This window comes from Girardinichthys multiradiatus, chromosome 1, assembly GCF_021462225.1.
Source record: "Girardinichthys multiradiatus isolate DD_20200921_A chromosome 1, DD_fGirMul_XY1, whole genome shotgun sequence".
Lineage (NCBI taxonomy): Eukaryota > Metazoa > Chordata > Actinopteri > Cyprinodontiformes > Goodeidae > Girardinichthys > Girardinichthys multiradiatus.
In genome coordinates, this window is record NC_061794.1 from 43,359,325 (window position 1) to 43,378,601 (window position 19,277).

A 19,277-nucleotide genomic window follows, 5' to 3' on the forward strand; every position below is an offset into this window, starting at 1 on the left:
TCTGTGGAAACATTGTTATGCAAGTCTTTTATAATGTTTTTTTCTCTCTTCTCTTTTTTATATGTCGTGTTGTTGTTTTCTTGTGGACCATGAGTCTGTTGAATAAAGTAATCATTGTCTGATAATGATCTACTATAATGAAATTTTCTTTCAGGTGTGGAGTACTCGGTTAAATTAAACTCAAAGGTTATTAAAAAATGGTCAGACACGACAGGGTTATGAGAAAATATTATGTCTTTACAGTCAATGCCATATGTCAGCACAAGGTCCAGAGAATGAAGACAAAGGTGGGTGGGTTTGTTAATGTTTTGAGCAAAGCCAATTGAGTCTAAGATAGCATTAAAGGCTATATTTAAGCTATTACTTTCAGTGTCAACATGAATGTTATAATCCCCCACTATAATAACCTTATCTGTATTTAACACTAAATCAGATAAAAGGTCTGAAAACTGATCTAAAAATTGAGAGTAAGGGCCTGGTGGACGGTACAAAAAACAAACAGAAGTGGCTTTAGTGCTTTGCAAATTGGATGAGGAAAACTAAGGATTAAATATTCAAAAGAGTTGTAGGTCTTTTTATCATTCTGTTTGTCATCTTCCTGCACCACTGGGCCATGCTCACTGGTATTAACACCAAATTAAACTTAAGTCTCCTATAAACAAAAAAATAATAATTTCGAGCTAAGAGTTTCAGATTATTCCCAGAACTGACTTCAGTGGAATTTGACCCAAGATAATCTTCTGTCTGTAAAAAAGTTATAATTTTATTACTACATATTTACAAAAAGCAATCATAGCAGAGATTATGAAAATTGCCTTTCTTCATGCAACAGCTGCACTTACATTCATGCTTAAAATTAGAGCGGAAGAAGGAAGAGCAGAACCCGCACATGATAGTCAAATATGCTGAAGTGCGCAGTCTTAGAATTGCACTGGTTTGGTTGAATCATTAAAACTGCGGCAGAGGCAGATTTGATTTCTCGTATCAACAGTTCAGCAACCCAAAATACACTTTAACAACTTAACTGAACAAATAACCAGGAAAAACCAAGAAACACAACTTCTGTTTAAAGCAAGGTTATAGAAAACGTATCTGTCTAATTTAACGAAAAAATAAAAGAAATAAATTACATTACAAGAGAGAAAAAAATATGCCCAGTGTGAAAAGGTTAGGGTACAACCCTGTCATCCCTACATCACACCGGCAGTGCCAGTTCCAGACTCACAAGGTTGAAGAAAGAGTCTTGAACCCTGAGTTCATTCATGACATTTAAGTAGAAAACCATGAATTGAGTTAAGCAGTCCTACGTCTCCGGGCCTTCTCACCTCCTCGGCTGAGCCCCTGCCTTTTGAGTTTGACCTTGAAGTAATGCCTGGTACAATAAAGCCTGGTTAATTATACTGAAGTGAAGTCCTTGTCAGATATGATAATGCTGATGGTGTTTCCACCTCCCATGATGTTGGAGGAGCAGAAACCTCCCGCATAGTAAAAAAAAAGGACATCCGTTTGAAATTCTTGGGTTTTATGAGTTTTGCATTTACATTTTTTTTTAGTTTGGCTTTGTGTTTGCTTCATAAATAATGACATTGTGGAATCTTCTTTGTGTATACTTTAGGTTAGATATAAATAATTTTACATCCGAGCAAATACCAGATCATTTGTCAAATCACAGGCACAACCCTCATGCTTAGCTATGCTGCTCATCCCACAAACTTAAAAATTTGCCTCCTTTTGAAGGTAAATAAGCAAACTTTCCAATGGTATAAAGATTTATTCCAAGCAAACATTGTTACATCAAGAAACAACTGACCAAAATACAAATCTCCTTACTTTTTGTGCTAACTTTATATTAAAACCATGGAAAAGACAAGAGTTGTACTTTTATGGTATCCCAGTTAAATCTTTTGCACAAAAACAAGTGCTACCATTTTATAGTCATTGCTCTGGCTATAGTTGTCAATGTAAAGAAAAACTTTTCAGGGTTTTTGGATAATCAACATTGGGTCAGAGTCCAGTGTAAGTGTATTTGTTTCATTTGAGAATCTGGTAGCGGAGGAGCAACCAAATAAAACAACTGGATGATGAAATAAAGCCCTCTGTCCCGGCAGTTTTATTCATTTTAAAGGCTAAAGATTTTTTTTACAAAGTTCATATTGTTTAGAGCAGGAGAATATGCATAAAAATGATGATATGATGAAAAATGCTTACTTGCACAATAATTGTGCAAGCAGCGTAAATAAATAAACCTGCTAACATATAGTAAACTGGCAAATAAATTATTGAATACAAAAATAGGTTTGCAAATAAACTAATAATTTATTTAGCAGATCAACTAACTAGTTGATTAACAAATACATTTTAAAATAAATATACGTGCATGTTGCAAATCAATCTATCAATCAGCAGTTACACAACATTGACCAGAATTTAGTTTTTTAACAAATAAATGAACTCTTGGCACATAAATTGCTGCTTAACAGGAAGTTAAAGTTGGATGGAGAAAAAGATGAAGACTAAATAAAATGTTCAAATTAAAGAGACCTCTAACAAAGTGACAGGGTTGAGTTTCTGGTGTGTTTTAAAGTTGTTCAGACACTTCGAGTTAATTATTTTGTTTGATTTGTGCCATCAACTGCTTTTTAAATTTCATGAGACGTAAGTTAGGTACATGGAGCCGGCAGGTTCCTGTCCTTGTCCTTCTGGTAAACAGCTGACTTACCTTTCGCCCCCATGATGAGTCACTAAGGCCACAGTCATTTTTAATAAAGCATTTTGACCAGGTTGGTGACCTGGTTTATATGATTAATTGGCCTTACTGTAAAGCTCTCATCACATGGGTGCAAAGCTGCTGTCATCCTGGGCCGCTAATCCCTTTATACCCAGCGCCGTGCAGCCTAAATGTGGTAATGCACAGTTCAGCCTGTTGCTCCATTATACAGCATATCGTTACCGGCTTCTCGCTGTTGTTATCTGCTGAGCACACTCTGGTGCTGCTCTTGTGTTGTCTTTTATTTTACAGTTGGCAGAATAAAGGCGTGTCTTTCAACCATGCATATCATAGCGCGACGAGCCGCGATAGGCTTCGGCTCTCCGCTTCTCCTCACCTCAGTGCGCACCAGCAGGTCCACCGGCTGCCGCGGGATCCTGACCATGGCCGAGCGCTCCCCACAATCAGATGTGTTCAACAAGCCCAAGGTACGTTAGACAGCGGCAGATTGTCCGGTGAAGCTGCAGGAGGGTTTCAATTATTTACGGGTGGGTCTTCTGCTGATTTGAAGCCCTGTCCAGCTGCCAGTACTGTAAGTACAGTGAGAACAGATAGTACACTCAGTACAAGCGAGAGAAAAGGTATTTCTGAATCAATTAGGAATGAGAAAATTAAAACCTTAGTAGAACATCGGAGTTTGCTTTCGTTGGCATAAAGACCGGCTTTAAACGAGGAAGTAGTGCTGCTTCTCAACGCCACATGTCCGTTGTAGGAAATGCGTCAAATAACTATCACATGAAAAGACGCGAACTTTTAATACTTTCAGTCACTTTTTATACATATTTACTGTGTAACTCATACAAATCTAATAAATTAAACTGATCAAATAAGCTTAATCTTGATTGGGTGCCGCAGCTTTGTAAAATTAAAATCCTCCCTTCATTTGATTATTGCAATATTATTTATTCCGAGTAATTACCAAAAATCTTTCCATTTAGATTTTGCCATCTTCACAATCACTCGTGACTTTTGAGGTTCTGCCCAAAGTCTGACATCTAATAAGCTGATAGCAAAGGGCTGAGTCAGAGTGAAAGAGAGGCAGGATGTGGGCACACACCGTAAATGACGGGTGGTCTGTGTATGTCTGCAGAAGCAGAGAGCTCAAGTAGTGGTGGCGGAGTGCAGGCAGAGATAACCTCATTACATATTAATATGATGTTGCAGAGCTGATACCGCCAGTGGGTTCACTGTACACTCCAGCACCCTTCAGAGGTTGAGGATGGAAATGTCTTCTGGAGACTTTGTTCTGGAGGTTTTACACAAGTTTGGTGTCTGCATTCTCTCTCCTTTATAAGGTGATTGATAGCAGAAATGATATGATCTGGGTTCTTTATTCGTGTATTCCTTTATGTTGTGGTTACGTCATGTTTTCCTTTGCGTTTAGCATCTTGCTTATTCTTCCGTTCAGATTGTGCATTTTAGGGATCGGTAAAACATTCCTAGGTTTGCTTTCACACAGAGATTTTTACCAAACAACGTCACGCAGTTGCAACGGATTGTTATCGCTCCAGAATTGCGCTGATCGAGAAGGAAAAAAGCTTGAAGAAGAAAGTCTGTCTCGTCGGGGTTTCTGTTGCTACGTTGGTGTTCAAATGTAGTTGTGTGCCTGCCCCTCTTTACTACTCTACGTACCCCTACAAGACATTTTCAAACTCTTTTGTCTTCTTGCACTTTTTATGTCTTTCTTCTTCTTCTACTCGAATGCGCAGGTCTTACGTCACATCGTGTTGGGAACGGCACACATTCACATTGCAAGCGAACCGCTCCATGGTCAGGATTAACCGTGCCAAGAACGACAGCTGTAACTGTACCAGGATATGGTACTCTGGTTCATTTCAGGGTCTGGAATGGTTTCACATTGGCGTGATCCGCTCCAGAAACCAGACTCTGACACGGTAACAAGTATTACAAAGGTTTGATGTGAAAGCTCCAGTCTACCTGCTCTTACTCTGCCACGTTCCCCTGATTAAAGGGACATCATGCTTTTAAATCCTTCCTTTTCACCCTTAATTCATTCAGTTGTGGTCTATATAAAGTGGAACTGCAATGCTTTGGTCTGAACTCCTTGTTATTGTAGCTCCACATGTCCCTCTTTTACCTGTTCTGAGGTGCGTCTGAGAGCAACTCGTTGGCCCGTCTCTTTAAATGCTACAAAGGCCCTTTAAGGCCCCTTTAGACCTGATCACGTAGACTAGAAAGTTAGAGGTGCAGCTGTCTAAAATATCATGTATTAAATGATGCGCAAATATGGAATAAATATTGCTTCATTACTTTTGGGAAATGTTTGTACAGTGCTTTGCAAAAGTATTCATACCCCTTGAATGTTTTTACACTTTATGATAAAACTGCAGACTTTGATTTGTGTTGATAAGATTTTATGTGACAGACCAAAACAGCGTAGATCATAATATGCAAGATGGTATGGGTGATAGAAAGGTAATCAGACTGAACAAACCCACGGCAAAACATGGTAGTGGCAGCATCATGCTGTGGGATTGTTTTTCTGCAACTGGGGGACAGAAGTTGGTTAGGGTTGATGGAAAAGGGGACAGAATTAAATACAGGGCAGTCCTGAAAGAAAACCTGCAAGAGGCTGCAAAAGACTTGATGCTGGGGCAGAGGTTTGCCGGCCTGCAGGACATCAACCCTAAACATACAGCCAGAGCTACAAAGTAAAGGCTTTGATCAAAGTGTACAGTATTCATATGTTCAAATGGTCTAATCAAAGTCCAAACCTATATGTAATTGAAAATCTGTGGCATGATGTGAAAGCTGATGTTCACTGATGCTCTTCATTAAATTTAGTGGAGCTTGAATGATTTTAGATCTGGAAAAATTCATAGAGATCTGTCCAAAAAGATTTACATCATAATTGTAGAGAAAGTATCTATTCTTTTCCTTCAACTTCACAGCATGTCCTTGTTTGTGTTGGTTTTTCATATAAACCCCAGTGATAAATTTAATCCCCCAAATTCTAAATTCAAAAGCTGCATTAAAACTGCAGTAAAGTCAACTTTCAGATGTGCATGTTCTCAACTCTGGCAAGCTTAAGAACAGTCTGGACAATTTACTACTATAAGTTAAACATTCTAAAACACATAAACTAAACGCATTTTAACAAGTGGTGTTTAGAGATAATAATAAATGCATTTAACCTGTCAGTTTTTACAGTGTAAACTAAATTAAATTTGGGCGTTTTAAATTACAAAATAAGAAAAAGTTTAAGAAATTTACACTTTTGCGAGATACCTTCTATACAGTATGTAATAAGCAAAGGCTGTAAATAACCTTACATACTGTTCACTCACTGACACTCCATCCATTGTTTCTTGGTTGAAAGAGTAAAGTTAAAAGACTATGCAGACAAACCAGTACTTAAGTGTCAGATACAATTTGCCCCCTAAAGGGAAATGACAACATCTGTTTTAGGCATTTTGAAAATTCATGAAAACATTGTCAGCAATAAGTTGTTCAGGCTTGTCAATGTTGATTGACATTTCTTTAAAAAAAAATGATCACAATTTAAACCTACCTCTTTGGAGGTTAAGTTCAAAGCTCAATTTTCTCCTATATGGTTGCTCTAATCTTCAACTCAGATTAGTCAACACTAGTCTAAGTCTATACCTATTTTACAGAATGACTAACCTTAATCATGGTGTGGTAACTAACTGTAGCTGTTTAAAACAATACAAAACACAGACATGTTCACCATGGCTTATTTTAATCCAAACAATGCTTTTAAAAACCTGAACAATTCAGTTTTCTTGAAACAAAGTAAAACTATGTTTCTGTTAGCTTGTTGCACAGCTGAATCACATTAACAGTGTTTTTAACCAAAATACACACGAATGAAAAAGCTGCACGAGGGAGGGTCAAATGTTCCCTCACAATAGTCATAAATCTGGCTCTCTTCGGTTTCTCTAAACTTGCTCTTTGGCTTCATAGATTGGTATAAAACTTTTAGAGCGGATCACATCGCTTGCAAAACATCAGTCACGAGATGATTTAAATTACCACAATGTAATAACTGCAGTGTGGACAGAAAGATGAGCCACATGATTTCCTGAACTATATGTTAAGCAGAAAAGTGTTCTGCTGTCTGCAAACAGCTCTGAGGCTGCAGCACTGAAAACACTTCAACCTTCTATATAGAAATGTTTGTTAATTAAAAGGATACTCAGAAAAGCCAGAAAACATAAATCAATGCAGCTTATCAGAGAGAATTGACTAGACTGACTAGACTCTTCTTTCTTTCTTTCTTTCTTTCTTTCTTTCTTTCTTTCTTGTCCATATCTAATTGCTATTGGTGAGGGCTGGAAGATTAGATGGTAAACAGAGAACTTAGCATTTTAGGGTTAGCTTGTTGGTCACCATGAGAGACTGGTTGAGTCTGACAATCACCTCACTCGCAAAGAAGACACAGAGATGCTGGAACTCCTCTGCTTGAGGCAGAGTCTGAACCCCAACATTGGGAGAGCAGCCCACCTTTTTATGGATGAGAATCATGGCCTAAGGGTTAGAGGTGCTGATTCATGTTCCAGCTGCTTCACATTTTGCTGTGAGCTCACAGCACAAGGGTGTGTGCTCTCGCCTTTGTTCTGTATTCTCTATACAAACGTGTCAGAGCACACACCGTTGTGGTGTGCCTTTGTCCGAGCAGTTTCAAGAATCATTTTATCCTAAAATAAGCAGATGATTCTGTAATTGTCAGCCTGTTTGAGGGTCATGAAGACAGCGATGAACCTGCTGTTGACTACTTTGTTCATTGGTTCGAAGACTCCCACCTGCAGCTCAACACAGGAAAACTCTTGGAAAGGTCAGTTGATTTTTGGATAAATGAAACTCAACCGCAGGTTTTAAAAGGACAGAGAATTGATCAGGTGCAAAATATATAAATATCTGGGGACCATTATTGACTCAAAATGAACTTTTAAAGAAAACTTTGAGGCAGTGCTTTGGAAGGGTCATCAGTGTATTTTCTGTCAACAGAACGTATCGGACTTCCATGTAGACAGAACAATAATGTCACTTTTTATCTGGCTTTTAGCCAGTTGGTCCTATCCTTTTGTCTCGCCTCTTGGTTTGGCAGCCTACTTCTAAACAAGGGGAAATCGCTGGAGTAGATTGTGAAATGGTCAAGCTGACTAATATGGGAGTCACAGCTGGGTGTTGAACTACGTACACCAGGCAGTTACAGCATCTATCCAGGTACATACTGTATGTCATCATGACACTCATCCGATGTCTGTCGTCTGGTAAAAGACTTCTGGTCCCCAAATCTAAGACTTGTTCGCCTTAACTGGTTTGTTTGTATGATTTTTTCTTTTTATTTTACTGATTTTCTCTGTTGTACCGCACCAAAAAGTTACAGACAGGTACCAATAAAAAAACTTTAATCTGACCTTCTTGCTACAAGGCAATAGTGCTAACAACTGTTCCACGGAGATGCCCATTATCCAAATATCTGGGCACTGTAGCCTCATTTGAAAGCTTCTCTTTTCACAATAAAGCTAATTTAATGTATTTGTTGCTCAAATGCAGAAATCTTCCATTTAAACATTTCATCAGTCTCTGCTCGGCCATTTTTGGGAATAGAGTGTAAAATACTTTCATAGGAAAGTAATGGTCTGCTCACATCCAAGGAAAATAACACATGCTTCTCATCACTGCATTTTTCTTTTTTACAGAAATCTTGTTTCTCAAAATTGAGAACCAATCTGTGTTTCCAGTCCAAAAAAACACAAGCCAAGTTCTTGAGCAGTTGGGTGTATGATTTAAATCATCTGAAGTTCTGCAGAGCAAAAAGAAAGCCTGGACGAGGCTAAAGTTTTAGGTTATGATGAGGCTTGCTTAGGTCTTTCTTAATCATAACAACCTATCTAACTGAGGCCCCAGCCGGTAAGGGATGAGTCAAGATTTTTCTATTTTATTTGCCAGGATAAATCAGTAGCTTAAAGCAACAGAGGGAGAGCCAGAGGAGCCTTTCCTTTTTGCCCCTTGTGGTCCCCCTGGCCCTGTTCACCACTGGTTACCCAACCATGAGCTCCGTATGCACAATGGGCTGCAGCCAAAGCACACAACTTCAGCAGCACTGCTCTGTTGTGTCAAGGCAGACATGTTAATGTTGATGTGTATAAAGTTAAAATTGATTAATTGGTTGGTTGATTGATTGATTATCTTCATCCACAGATCGAGCTGCATGTTCATCTTGATGGAGCCATCAGGGTACAGACCATCATTGAAGTTGCCAAGTAAGTTGTCATAGTAATACTTTCCTTTAATACCAATATCAGATGGGAATGCTTTTGTTCTGAGTTTTAAAGGAAAATGTTGAGAAAAACAGACAAATAACTAGTGAGTTGATTGGCGCATTGCTGATGAGCAAGTCAAAGAAGTAACAAAATAACAGGAAAATACATCAGTTAGGCATATGATTATGACCTCTGACAAGTAAAATGAGTTAAACAGATAACCTTTTCACCATGACACCTATTTATCAGGTAAATATTTTGGCATAGAAGTGAAAATTTCTAGATCTAAAAAAATTTTAGATGCAGAAAAATGGGCAAAAATGAAGATTTGAGCGAGTTTCTCAGAGACTTAATATGGATGGCTGGACAATTGAGTCACAACATTCCAGTGGTCAGTTTCTATCAGAAGTAATCCAGTGGTGACAGCAACAGGGATGCACAATCCAACAGACGAGCTACTGTTGCTCAAACCGCTGAAGAAATTAGGGATTTTTGTGATAGAAAAATGTCAGAATCACTGTTAAATTATGTTGTATGGGGCTACTTAGCTGCAAACCAGTCAGGGTGTTCACGCAGAACCCTGTCCAACATTGTCCATGTGAGCATCAGAACTGGATCACAGAGCAAGGAAACGGGCCTTTTTTGATGAATCCCATTTTCTTTTCAATGATGTGGATGGCCATCTACATGGATGCAATTTACGAAGAAGACAGCTGGCAGAGGCAGTTTGATGGTTTGGGGAATGTTTGATCAAATTTTTTTAAATACCAAAACTTATGGTACTTGAATCCATTCTGCTTCGGATTTGCAGTGAAAAAAATAACCCATACGCTCAGCTTCAGGGCTCCTAACAGTTTTGCATCCAAATCAGATTGTTGAACAAAGAATGAAAAACCAAAGAAGGTAAGGTACTAGTTTTACATACCAGTATTTGTTTTGGCACGGGGCTGATAACAGCCACCTCTGACAGACAGATACTGGGAACACTGAATCCAACTGGGATATTTGCCACCCTTAAATAAGCGATGTGGCAAAGAGTGTGGTGGTCCGAAATGTGGCTGTGGATCCTGAGATGAAAATGAGCTATCTGTCTGAAGAAAGCACCTTAAGAAGCTAGGGAACATAGCTTTCCATTGGCTGGGAAAAGATTCTGGCAAACATTCAGACGTTTCGAAAGGGGGAAGCTGTCAACACTGTTACCAGTGACTATGATCTTAACATGGAGTATATTCTGGTGGTGGTAGGATATTAATCAAAGAGCTTCACAATCTTACTGACTGCCTTTCTGTAACAGAAGCAGAGGTTGGGAGTTCAGTGAAGGTTCTAGGACTACAGGTCCTTCTCAAAATATTAGCATATTGTGATAAAGTTCATTATTTTCCATAATGTCATGATGAAAATTTAACATTCATATATTTTAGATTCATTGCACACTAACTGAAATATTTCAGGTCTTTTATTGTCTTAATACGGATGATTTTGGCATACAGCTCATAAAAACCCAAAATTCCTATCTCACAAAATTAGCATATTTCATCCGACCAATAAAAGAAAAGTGTTTTTAATACAAAAAACGTCAACCTTCAAATAATCATGTACAGTTATGCACTCAATACTTGGTTGGGAATCCTTTTGCAGAAATGACTGCTTCAATGCGGCGTGGCATGGAGGCAATCAGCCTGTGGCACTGCTGAGGTCTTATGGAGGCCCAGGATGCTTCGATAGCGGCCTTTAGCTCATCCAGAGTGTTGGGTCTTGAGTCTCTCAACGTTCTCTTCACAATATCCCACAGATTCTCTATGGGGTTCAGGTCAGGAGAGTTGGCAGGCCAATTGAGCACAGTGATACCATGGTCAGTAAACCATTTACCAGTGGTTTTGGCACTGTGAGCAGGTGCCAGGTCGTGCTGAAAAATGAAATCTTCATCTCCATAAATCTTTTCAGCAGATGGAAGCATGAAGTGCTCCACAATCTCCTGATAGCTAGCTGCATTGACCCTGCCCTTGATAAAACACAGTGGACCAACACCAGCAGCTGACACGGCACCCCAGACCATCACTGACTGTGGGTACTTGACACTGGACTTCTGGCATTTTGACATTTCCTTCTCCCCAGTCTTCCTCCAGACTCTGGCACCTTGATTTCCGAATGACATGCAGAATTTGCTTTCATTCAAAAAAAGTACTTTGGACCACTGAGCAACAGTCCAGTGCTGCTTCTCTGTAGCCCAGGTCAGGCGCTTCTGCCGCTGTTTCTGGTTCAAAAGTGGAATGCGGCACCTGTAGCCCATTTCCTGCACACGCCTGGCTCTGGATGTTTCTACTCCAGACTCAGTCCACTGCTTCCGCAGGTCCCCCAAGGTCTGGAATCGGCCCTTCTCCACAATCTTCCTCAGGGTCCGGTCACCTCTTCTCGTTGTGCAGCGTTTTCTGCCACACTTTTTCCTTCCCACAGACTTCCCACTGAGGTGCCTTGATACAGCACTCTGGGAACAGCCTATTCGTTCAGACATTTCTTTCTGTGTCTTACCCTCTTGCTTGAGGGTGTCAATAGTGGCCTTCTGGACAGCAGTCAGGTCGGCAGTCTTACCCATGATTGGGGTTTTGAGTGATGAACCAGGCTGGGAGTTTTAAAGGCCTCAGGAATCTTTTGCAGGTGTTTAGAGTTAACTCGTTGATTCAGATGATTAGGTTCATAGCTCATTTAGAGACCCTTTTAATGATATGCTAATTTTGTGAGATAGGAATTTTGGGTTTTCATGAGCTGTATGCCAAAATCATCCGTATTAAGACAATAAAAGACCTGAAATATTTCAGTTAGTGTGCAATGAATCTAAAATATATGAATGTTAAATTTTCATCATGACATTATGGAAAATAATGAACTTTATCACAATATGCTAATATTTTGAGAAGGACCTGTATAGTCATGGAGGTGTTTAGAGTTTCTTAGAGAACTGAGCCAGAAAATGAAACTGATGATTTCCAGACAAGGTGGGAAGTTCAGTTATCTTTGAGTGACTTAAAATAGACATGCTGTTCCTGCACATCTAACAAACCAGCAAGTGAAAAGGGCTTGTACTTCTTTTCGGATGCCTTCCAGATTTATCCCAGGGGAGCGGTTTTCAGACATGTCCCAGAGGGAGCAGACCTAAGGGCAGAGCAAGTTATGGTGGAAAGATTTTATTTTCCAGCTGGCTTTAGAAAGCCCAAGTGACCCACAGAAGAGCTACAGGGGGGAGTGAGGGGAAAGGGGGGTGATTTTAGATTATTATTTATCATGATGGATGTTCTTTCAGGATTTTGTCATGTCGTTTTCTGTCATCAGATTCAAACAGTTTACACGTGTACACACCTATTATTCATCCACTAAATAGCACACTTGTCACTCATCAAGTAGTCATCATTTATAGTACTCATACCATCAGGTTTTACATGTTATACAGCTCATCCTGGACCATCCACTTTTCAGTTGGAGTTTTTGTTTCTAGTTTGTTTTCTGTGTTTTCCTGACTCGGTTTCTCAAGTTGATTTTGAGTAACATTTATTAAAGCCTTTTATTTGCCTCAGGTCTGCCTCACTCAATCCTGCATCTGGGTCCTACAACTAAAACTTTGACAGGTTTACCCAGGATTTTAGAGCAAATGTAGTACTCTGAGTTGCAAATTACAAATCCAGGCTGTTGTATATTTGTCTTTTATTTGTTTTATAAAATCACATTTGTCTTAGTCAAGTGGTAAGTAATCATTAAATGGGTTTATTAAAGTTTATTTTGGTCAAACAGCTACCATTATCAAGCTACAATTAGAGGTATAAGTAAACATGGACCAAAATTGCTCTTATTCTACATCTAAATCCCAAAATAGTAAGTAAGTAAAGGAGGTAGAAAAATACATGGAGCTGAGAGGAATTGCTGATTTGGACCGACAGTCCATAAATTTATCCCAGTGATGGAAACATCCAACACAGCTGTTAAAAATGCTGTTAAAGCAGATTTGGCTCAGGTATTGGTATCAAGCCTAATGACATCAGTTTTAAAGGCTCTCTGTAGTTAAAGCTAAAAAAAAAAAAAAGACAAATCTTTGCATACTGGAATCGTTTAAAATATGTTGACTTGTATTCTGTTAGGCTGCAGTTTTTGTTTTGTGTACATTTGTTATTAAATCACAAACATGAGTGTATAGTCTCTTTTATTAACAAAATGTCCCTATACAAGTGCAAAGTAAAGATCAAGCTTCAGTTCATCTCAGAAAACAACTTTATTTTCAGTTTTAGATTTAAATAAACAAAGGGCCTGTTTAAATTCCAGTACTAATGAACAGCTTCCTCCATTTTTTTCCTTTGCTCCATTCAGGAGACGAGGCATCTATCTGGAAAAGACAGCTGAGGAATTGAAGGAGATGATCATCCTTCATGAGCCTGCCACTCTCACTGAATTCTTGGAAAAATTCAACGTGTACATGCATGTGATTGCGTAAGTGTAGACACATCAACCTTTAAATTGCTTAATTGTAGAAGACGTTTTTTTTTGCTCAACAAGTGACAGGAGGTGCAAAGTGTGATGCCGGGGTCATAAAGAGTCAGAGTTCACCCGGAGATTATTTGCAGTAAGGGCTAAGGTCCAATTTGTTATCACACACATGTATTTGCTCCAGTTATGATTTTTGCTTGTGTCACCTGCAAAGCATTTACTAAGATGCTGCATTTGAAAAAAAAAAAAAAAACTGATTTGTTAACAGCGTATTAATCCCGCATGATTTTAAGGGACATTTCATTTTAAAACTGAAAAAAACGTGGAAAATGTTATAACGGTAATCGTCAAAAACGGCAACTGTCCAATTCTAGTCAGAATATCATACAGTTATGTGTTTCTGATTAAGCAAATTTTACATGTGCTCTGCATTGGACTAACAAGTTAAAATATAGACAGTTTGAAGGAAACAAGAACACCAGAAACAGTCTTCTGATACTATCACACCACCTGCACTAGAATCGCACCAGATCGACTCTCATTTTTATCTTCATTTTGATGTCAACGTCTTGCACAGTTTGTGATATTATCACACATCCGCAGACAAACGTCTGCTGAAGTGCTTAAACACATATTTGCAATAATTACTGTTGCAGTCTGAGGTTTCCATCTTACAACAACTTACATAAAGATCATGCAATAAAAACACTAGGAACCGGAAGTGAATTCTAAAAAATGTGGATGTAGAAATTCAAACTCAACTCTCTATATGGTACTTTTCAAACACAAGTGAAATTGCAAGTGCAACATACAAATCAGACATAATAATAAATAGGCCAACTATAGAAGAATCTGAAGTGTGATCTGTAAATTTACATATGTTAGTAGAAAAATGTATAAATATCCAGCAAGGAACAGAAAAAGGAGTAAATGCATCACTGCAAATATCGCATTAAAACAAATATGACACAATCATTAGGACGGTTACAATAAATACTTATTCAAAATGTTCAAAATGATCTGCCTGAGACCTGAAGACTCTCCACTGAAGACTTGTTGTGAAATTTTCTTATCAAAGTGGGTAGAAGTTGACTCACAACAAGAGAAAATCCGGACTTTGTCTTTATAAGTTTTATTCAAAGGCATTCAGCGTTTGAAGACCCTGTCACTGAGGTTAGTCAGTGAAGCAGAGCCCCGTTCAACATTTACACACAGTATTTATACCAGACATGACAGTGTTATCTCAACTTCAAAGAGTCTGTGTTTTATGGCCCTAGACCCTCCTCAAGTTCAGAGGTGACAAAGTTATCTAGGAACAAACCCATCTGCACTTCCTGAGACATCACCCTAAAGCATGAGTTTTAACCATTAAACTTCTGATAATGGCTTTTACAGCTTCCTCCTCTAACAGAGATGTTCTGAGGAGTGAGGTAACCTAAAGGTCATACACTTTGGAGCACTTAATAAAGGAATTTCCATTACAGACTTTTCTCGGAAATCCACAGAACTACAAGTAGACCGATGTTTTGGAATGTAAGGACACCCGCTGTCATGTTCTGACTCAACCATAATATTTTTAGGACATTTAGTTTTTACTTCCAGATCAGATGCCATTACAATAGTAGAGCATATGAGACAACAGGATGAACCAGTTTTCCTGCCTCACTGAAGGAAGTGTGCTCCTAAAAATAAAAATGGTTTTAAGGTAGACTATTAAGACTTGTTTGACAGTTGAATGAAGACAATCAGCCTAATTAAACTAACTCCAAGTTTCTTGACTAAGTGTACAATTGGTGAGTCTGAACACTTAGTGTGAGCAAGGCTTTAGTTTTTACCTGAATTTGAAACTAAAAGAGTATTCAGCACAGTACAAAGGTTAATAATTTTTCACATTTTCCATCTAAAGGCTTTCTGAAATTCTTTCCAAGATTTTCTTTAAAAGCTGGCAGCTTTAAAAGATTAAAATAATGCCTTATTATCAAGACATACAGATATGTGGTTTATATGTTTACACTGTAGATAATGTACAGAGTCTCTACGATTACATTGTAAAAAAAAAAAACTTAAAAAAATTAATCTTTCATTGAACAAAAATACAGCCTGTAATTTTATTTTTATTTTTAGTTCATCTATTTAGTGTCAATTTTGTTATTTGTTTTTGTTCTTTCTTTTATAAAATCCAAGTAGGCCCTGATTAATGGCATTAATATAGTATCATATAAAATAAACAATGCATATTATGTGTTTTATGCTTTACTTTTTTAGTCAGTCTGAAAACCTAGAAAGTTTTAATAATTAGTAATCTGTGACTTCCTGTTTCCCTGAGGTATAAATGTGATGTGACACAGTGGCCCCTCTCTCAATTAGTATTTAAAATTGGAAAGACAATAGGCAGTAAAGGGCAGATGTGTGTTTAACATCAGAAAATGGCTACAAGAAAATTGCTTTTTACTGAAATTTCTCTGTATCGATGGTCAGAACAATAATCAAACAGTAACTGGAGCTGTCAAAGACAGGGATGGATCAGGAACCAAGTTTATCTTGGCACCACAAGCTCGCTGTTAGAGAACTGCACTTAAGAGAGATATCTTGAAGTCACAGAATCTCCATGACAACCTTTAGACACTATCTTCATACCAGCTGGCTGTTTGCAGGGCATATCAGGAAAAAAGCATTTTCTCTCCTACATTTACAAACATAAACGTTAGGAGTTTACTAAACGTTACTGTGACTTTAATTGGACCCCTGTGCTTTAGACTAAGATTGAGCTTTTCAGTAAAAAAAAAGAACTACATATGGGTTTGACATGAAATGTAGAATGAATGTGTGTAAAAGCATCTCATACCCACTGTTTAGTATGTTGGAGGATCTGTAATGCTGTGGGCCTGATTCTCTTACCCTAGGAACCTTTTTTAGAAATGAGAAAATGTTAAATAAAAATCCAGTGGCCTCTTTTCAGCAGAATAGTGATCAAAACAAATGACAGAATGTATTGACCTTCATAAATCTTTAAAACCACAATTAAAAAGGTTTACATCAGTAATGCAGCGGATTGTTTCCCCTCACTGAATAAATTTACATTAAGGGTTGATTTTTTTAGTACTGTTGCAATAAAAATAAATGTCTTTAGAAAATTGTTGAGGAAACTAATTCCTCATATTTAGGTCTACATACCCTTACTTTTAGTCAAGATAAATATAAGATAATAAATATTAAATAGTTAATTAGCAAAAATACTACTGCTAAAAGGCCAAAGTAAGCCCTAAAATGTGTTACAGGATGTACCATAACTCTTATTATACCAATAAACACTTATATTATGATGATGGATTAGTGGTTGTTAATTGTTCTATTTGTTTGCAATCAAAAGTTCATCAGAGCCAGAGAGCAAAGCATTTTCTCTTTGTTTCCTTTTCAGTGGCGACCGGGAGGCCATAAAGAGGATCGCCTATGAGTTTGTTGAGGACAAAGCCAAGGAAGGGGTCATTTACGTTGAGGTCAGATACAGCCCACATTTCCTAGCCAACTGTAATGTGGAGCCCATTCCATGGAACCAGCAACAGTCAGTGTTTTAGTTTGCTTTTTTTTATAAGTGGATCTAGCTTTTCTGCTGTGATGAAATGTATTACAATTTGTTTCACCAGGTGTTTTTCTGTTTCAACAGAGGAGACTTGAGCCCAGATGATGTGGTGCATCTGGTAAACGAGGGCCTCAGGGAGGGGGAGATGGCCTTCAAGATCAAAGCCAGGTCCATTCTTTGCTGCATGCGCCACATGCCAAGTAATGAACTGTTCATGCTCCTGTCTGCCAAAACACGCTTGTGAGATAAGGTTCCTGTATATGAATGTTTTGAGTGATCGAATGTCTGCCTCAGACAGTCTTGAAGAAAGACTCCACAATTTTCGCATACATTTTATATATCTTTTATGAGACAAAGTGGGTTTTAAAACTAAAATCTAAACAGCACCCAAAGCCAATTAGTTGGGGTGCTACTAAGTGTGGAACTGAAGACTTTTTAAAAAACAATAAATATTTGACAAAATAAAATATATTTCTCACAGAATAAATAGACTAAAATGAAAGGGCAGAATCTTTACATTTTTTTCAGCATGAGATGATGCTATGATGCAGTAAAACATTTTAATTTGAAGTTTTTTATGCATCTTTACCAGGGGATTCCAACACGTATAGCAGGAATTGTAAAGGTTTCTCACAGAGCAGTAATAAATATGTGCAAAACAAATATAAAACAGAGCAATCAAACTAAATGGAACTTGTAAATTATATTATTATGTCATATTTCAATCAGACATTTATATCAGTGCAGACACTATGAACTCTTTATATTTTATCCGTTGTCTTGTCAACATTTATTTGTTGATACTCTTTACATGCATTCAGGCATTGCAGGACAGAAACATTCCCAAGAAAAAGTTTTTTTTTTTTTTTTCAAAATCAACACATGCAGTCCTCTGCATGCACGCATGGACATTGGGTTAATTGGCAACTCTAGATTGCACAAAGGCATAACTGTGTGTATATGGTGTTATATCTCAGTGAGCTACTGCAGACCTATGTAGGTTGGCCCTCGCCTCCTGTTTGTTTAGTGCTGACGTAAGGCCCAGCCAGATAGGAACATGCTGAATGCAACAAGAGCCAAAAAAAAGCAAATCATTTTTTTTATGACAATGTAAAGCCAGATTCTGGACGCATTACAAAGGCACAGCTAAGGGAGAGGAAGTTACAGACACTGGACTGACTCGCCTTTAGTCCTCACCTGTCCACAAAACAGAACATGGGATGAAATTTGAAGCTAAAAAAAAACTCCACAATGTTGCATACTTTTAGAATGTGGAAGTGCCAATACCTAACAAACAGATGAAATAAATGTTGTTACATGTCCTACAAAATCTATATTTGAGATGGTAAATAAATAATGAATAATAACAATTATTCAAGATCATTTAATAGTGTCAAGAATTATTTCAACATATGATAAAATAATTATTTCATAAAAATTTTAAGTCACAGTAAGATGCAGCGCAGAACCATCAAATAATTAATCTGTGAAATATTTATGTGATTTTTGTAAATACACCAAGTTACATTATTATTTAATATATTTAATTAATTACACATATAACAAACAATATATATATAGGATTAATTGTGAATAATCAATGGCACGTTGCTTGAATTTTGATCCTTTTAGCCCTCCATATAAGACAGTTTCTCCAGAAGAACAGTTAACATGGAAACAGCTCACTGCACAGATGTGGCACTGTTATGTTTCTTGTGGCATTAAGTGTTAAAACACTGGTGGGGTAAAAAGCCATCACAAACTGAGAAGCACTTTACTTTCTGTAAGTGTTGGAAGCCTTTATTCTGAAATGATGCTGAAGAAGCAAAAGATGAATATATATCTGCAAAAAAGAACAAAATCCTGCAGCTTTAAAAACAAAAGAAGTATTTTCCAAACTATAAAGCTTCTTCCTCTGATTTTGAGGTATAATACTTTAAGTGGCAGCTGGTGTTACCGTGTTAACATACGGTCTATGAGCTGCCTGTAATATGAACTGTGGTAACATGAGCAGCAGAGCTCTGCTCTGTTTGAGCAACTGTTTCCATGTAACCCAACAGCAAAAATGAATTTCACATTACATATAAATTAAAATAGTTTTGACTAAACCCAGCATGGAACACATGCAGATATTCTAGGTGTCTTTATGTGGAAAGAAGATTTTGTTTAGTTTTAGAAACAAGTTATCAATGGAAAATGTGGAATAGTT

The 19,277-nt window shown here is 37.7% G+C and overlaps 1 protein-coding gene and 1 long non-coding RNA gene across 3 annotated transcripts in view; one reads left to right on the forward strand and one right to left on the reverse strand.

Moving 5' to 3' along the window:
- The window catches only part of LOC124866473, a 21,384-nt gene extending 17,328 nt beyond the window's left edge, over positions 1 to 4,056 (reverse strand). For both annotated transcript variants that reach the window (XR_007037831.1, XR_007037832.1), the window contains exons 1-3: positions 3,687 to 4,056; positions 3,386 to 3,495; positions 3,105 to 3,297 (exon numbers count right to left, since the gene is read on the reverse strand). This is a non-coding gene — a long non-coding RNA (uncharacterized LOC124866473). The remainder of the gene's footprint in view (positions 1 to 3,104; positions 3,298 to 3,385; positions 3,496 to 3,686) is intronic.
- ada (adenosine deaminase) overlaps positions 2,819 to 19,277 on the forward strand; it is a 25,368-nt gene continuing 8,909 nt past the window's right edge. Inside the window, exons 1-6 of the mRNA XM_047362239.1 lie at positions 2,819 to 2,903; positions 3,020 to 3,195; positions 8,957 to 9,018; positions 13,372 to 13,491; positions 16,907 to 17,050; positions 17,153 to 17,268. Of these exons, the coding sequence (XP_047218195.1) occupies positions 2,834 to 2,903; positions 3,020 to 3,195; positions 8,957 to 9,018; positions 13,372 to 13,491; positions 16,907 to 17,050; positions 17,153 to 17,268 (688 nt within the window). The 5' untranslated portion in view covers positions 2,819 to 2,833. The remainder of the gene's footprint in view (positions 2,904 to 3,019; positions 3,196 to 8,956; positions 9,019 to 13,371; positions 13,492 to 16,906; positions 17,051 to 17,152; positions 17,269 to 19,277) is intronic.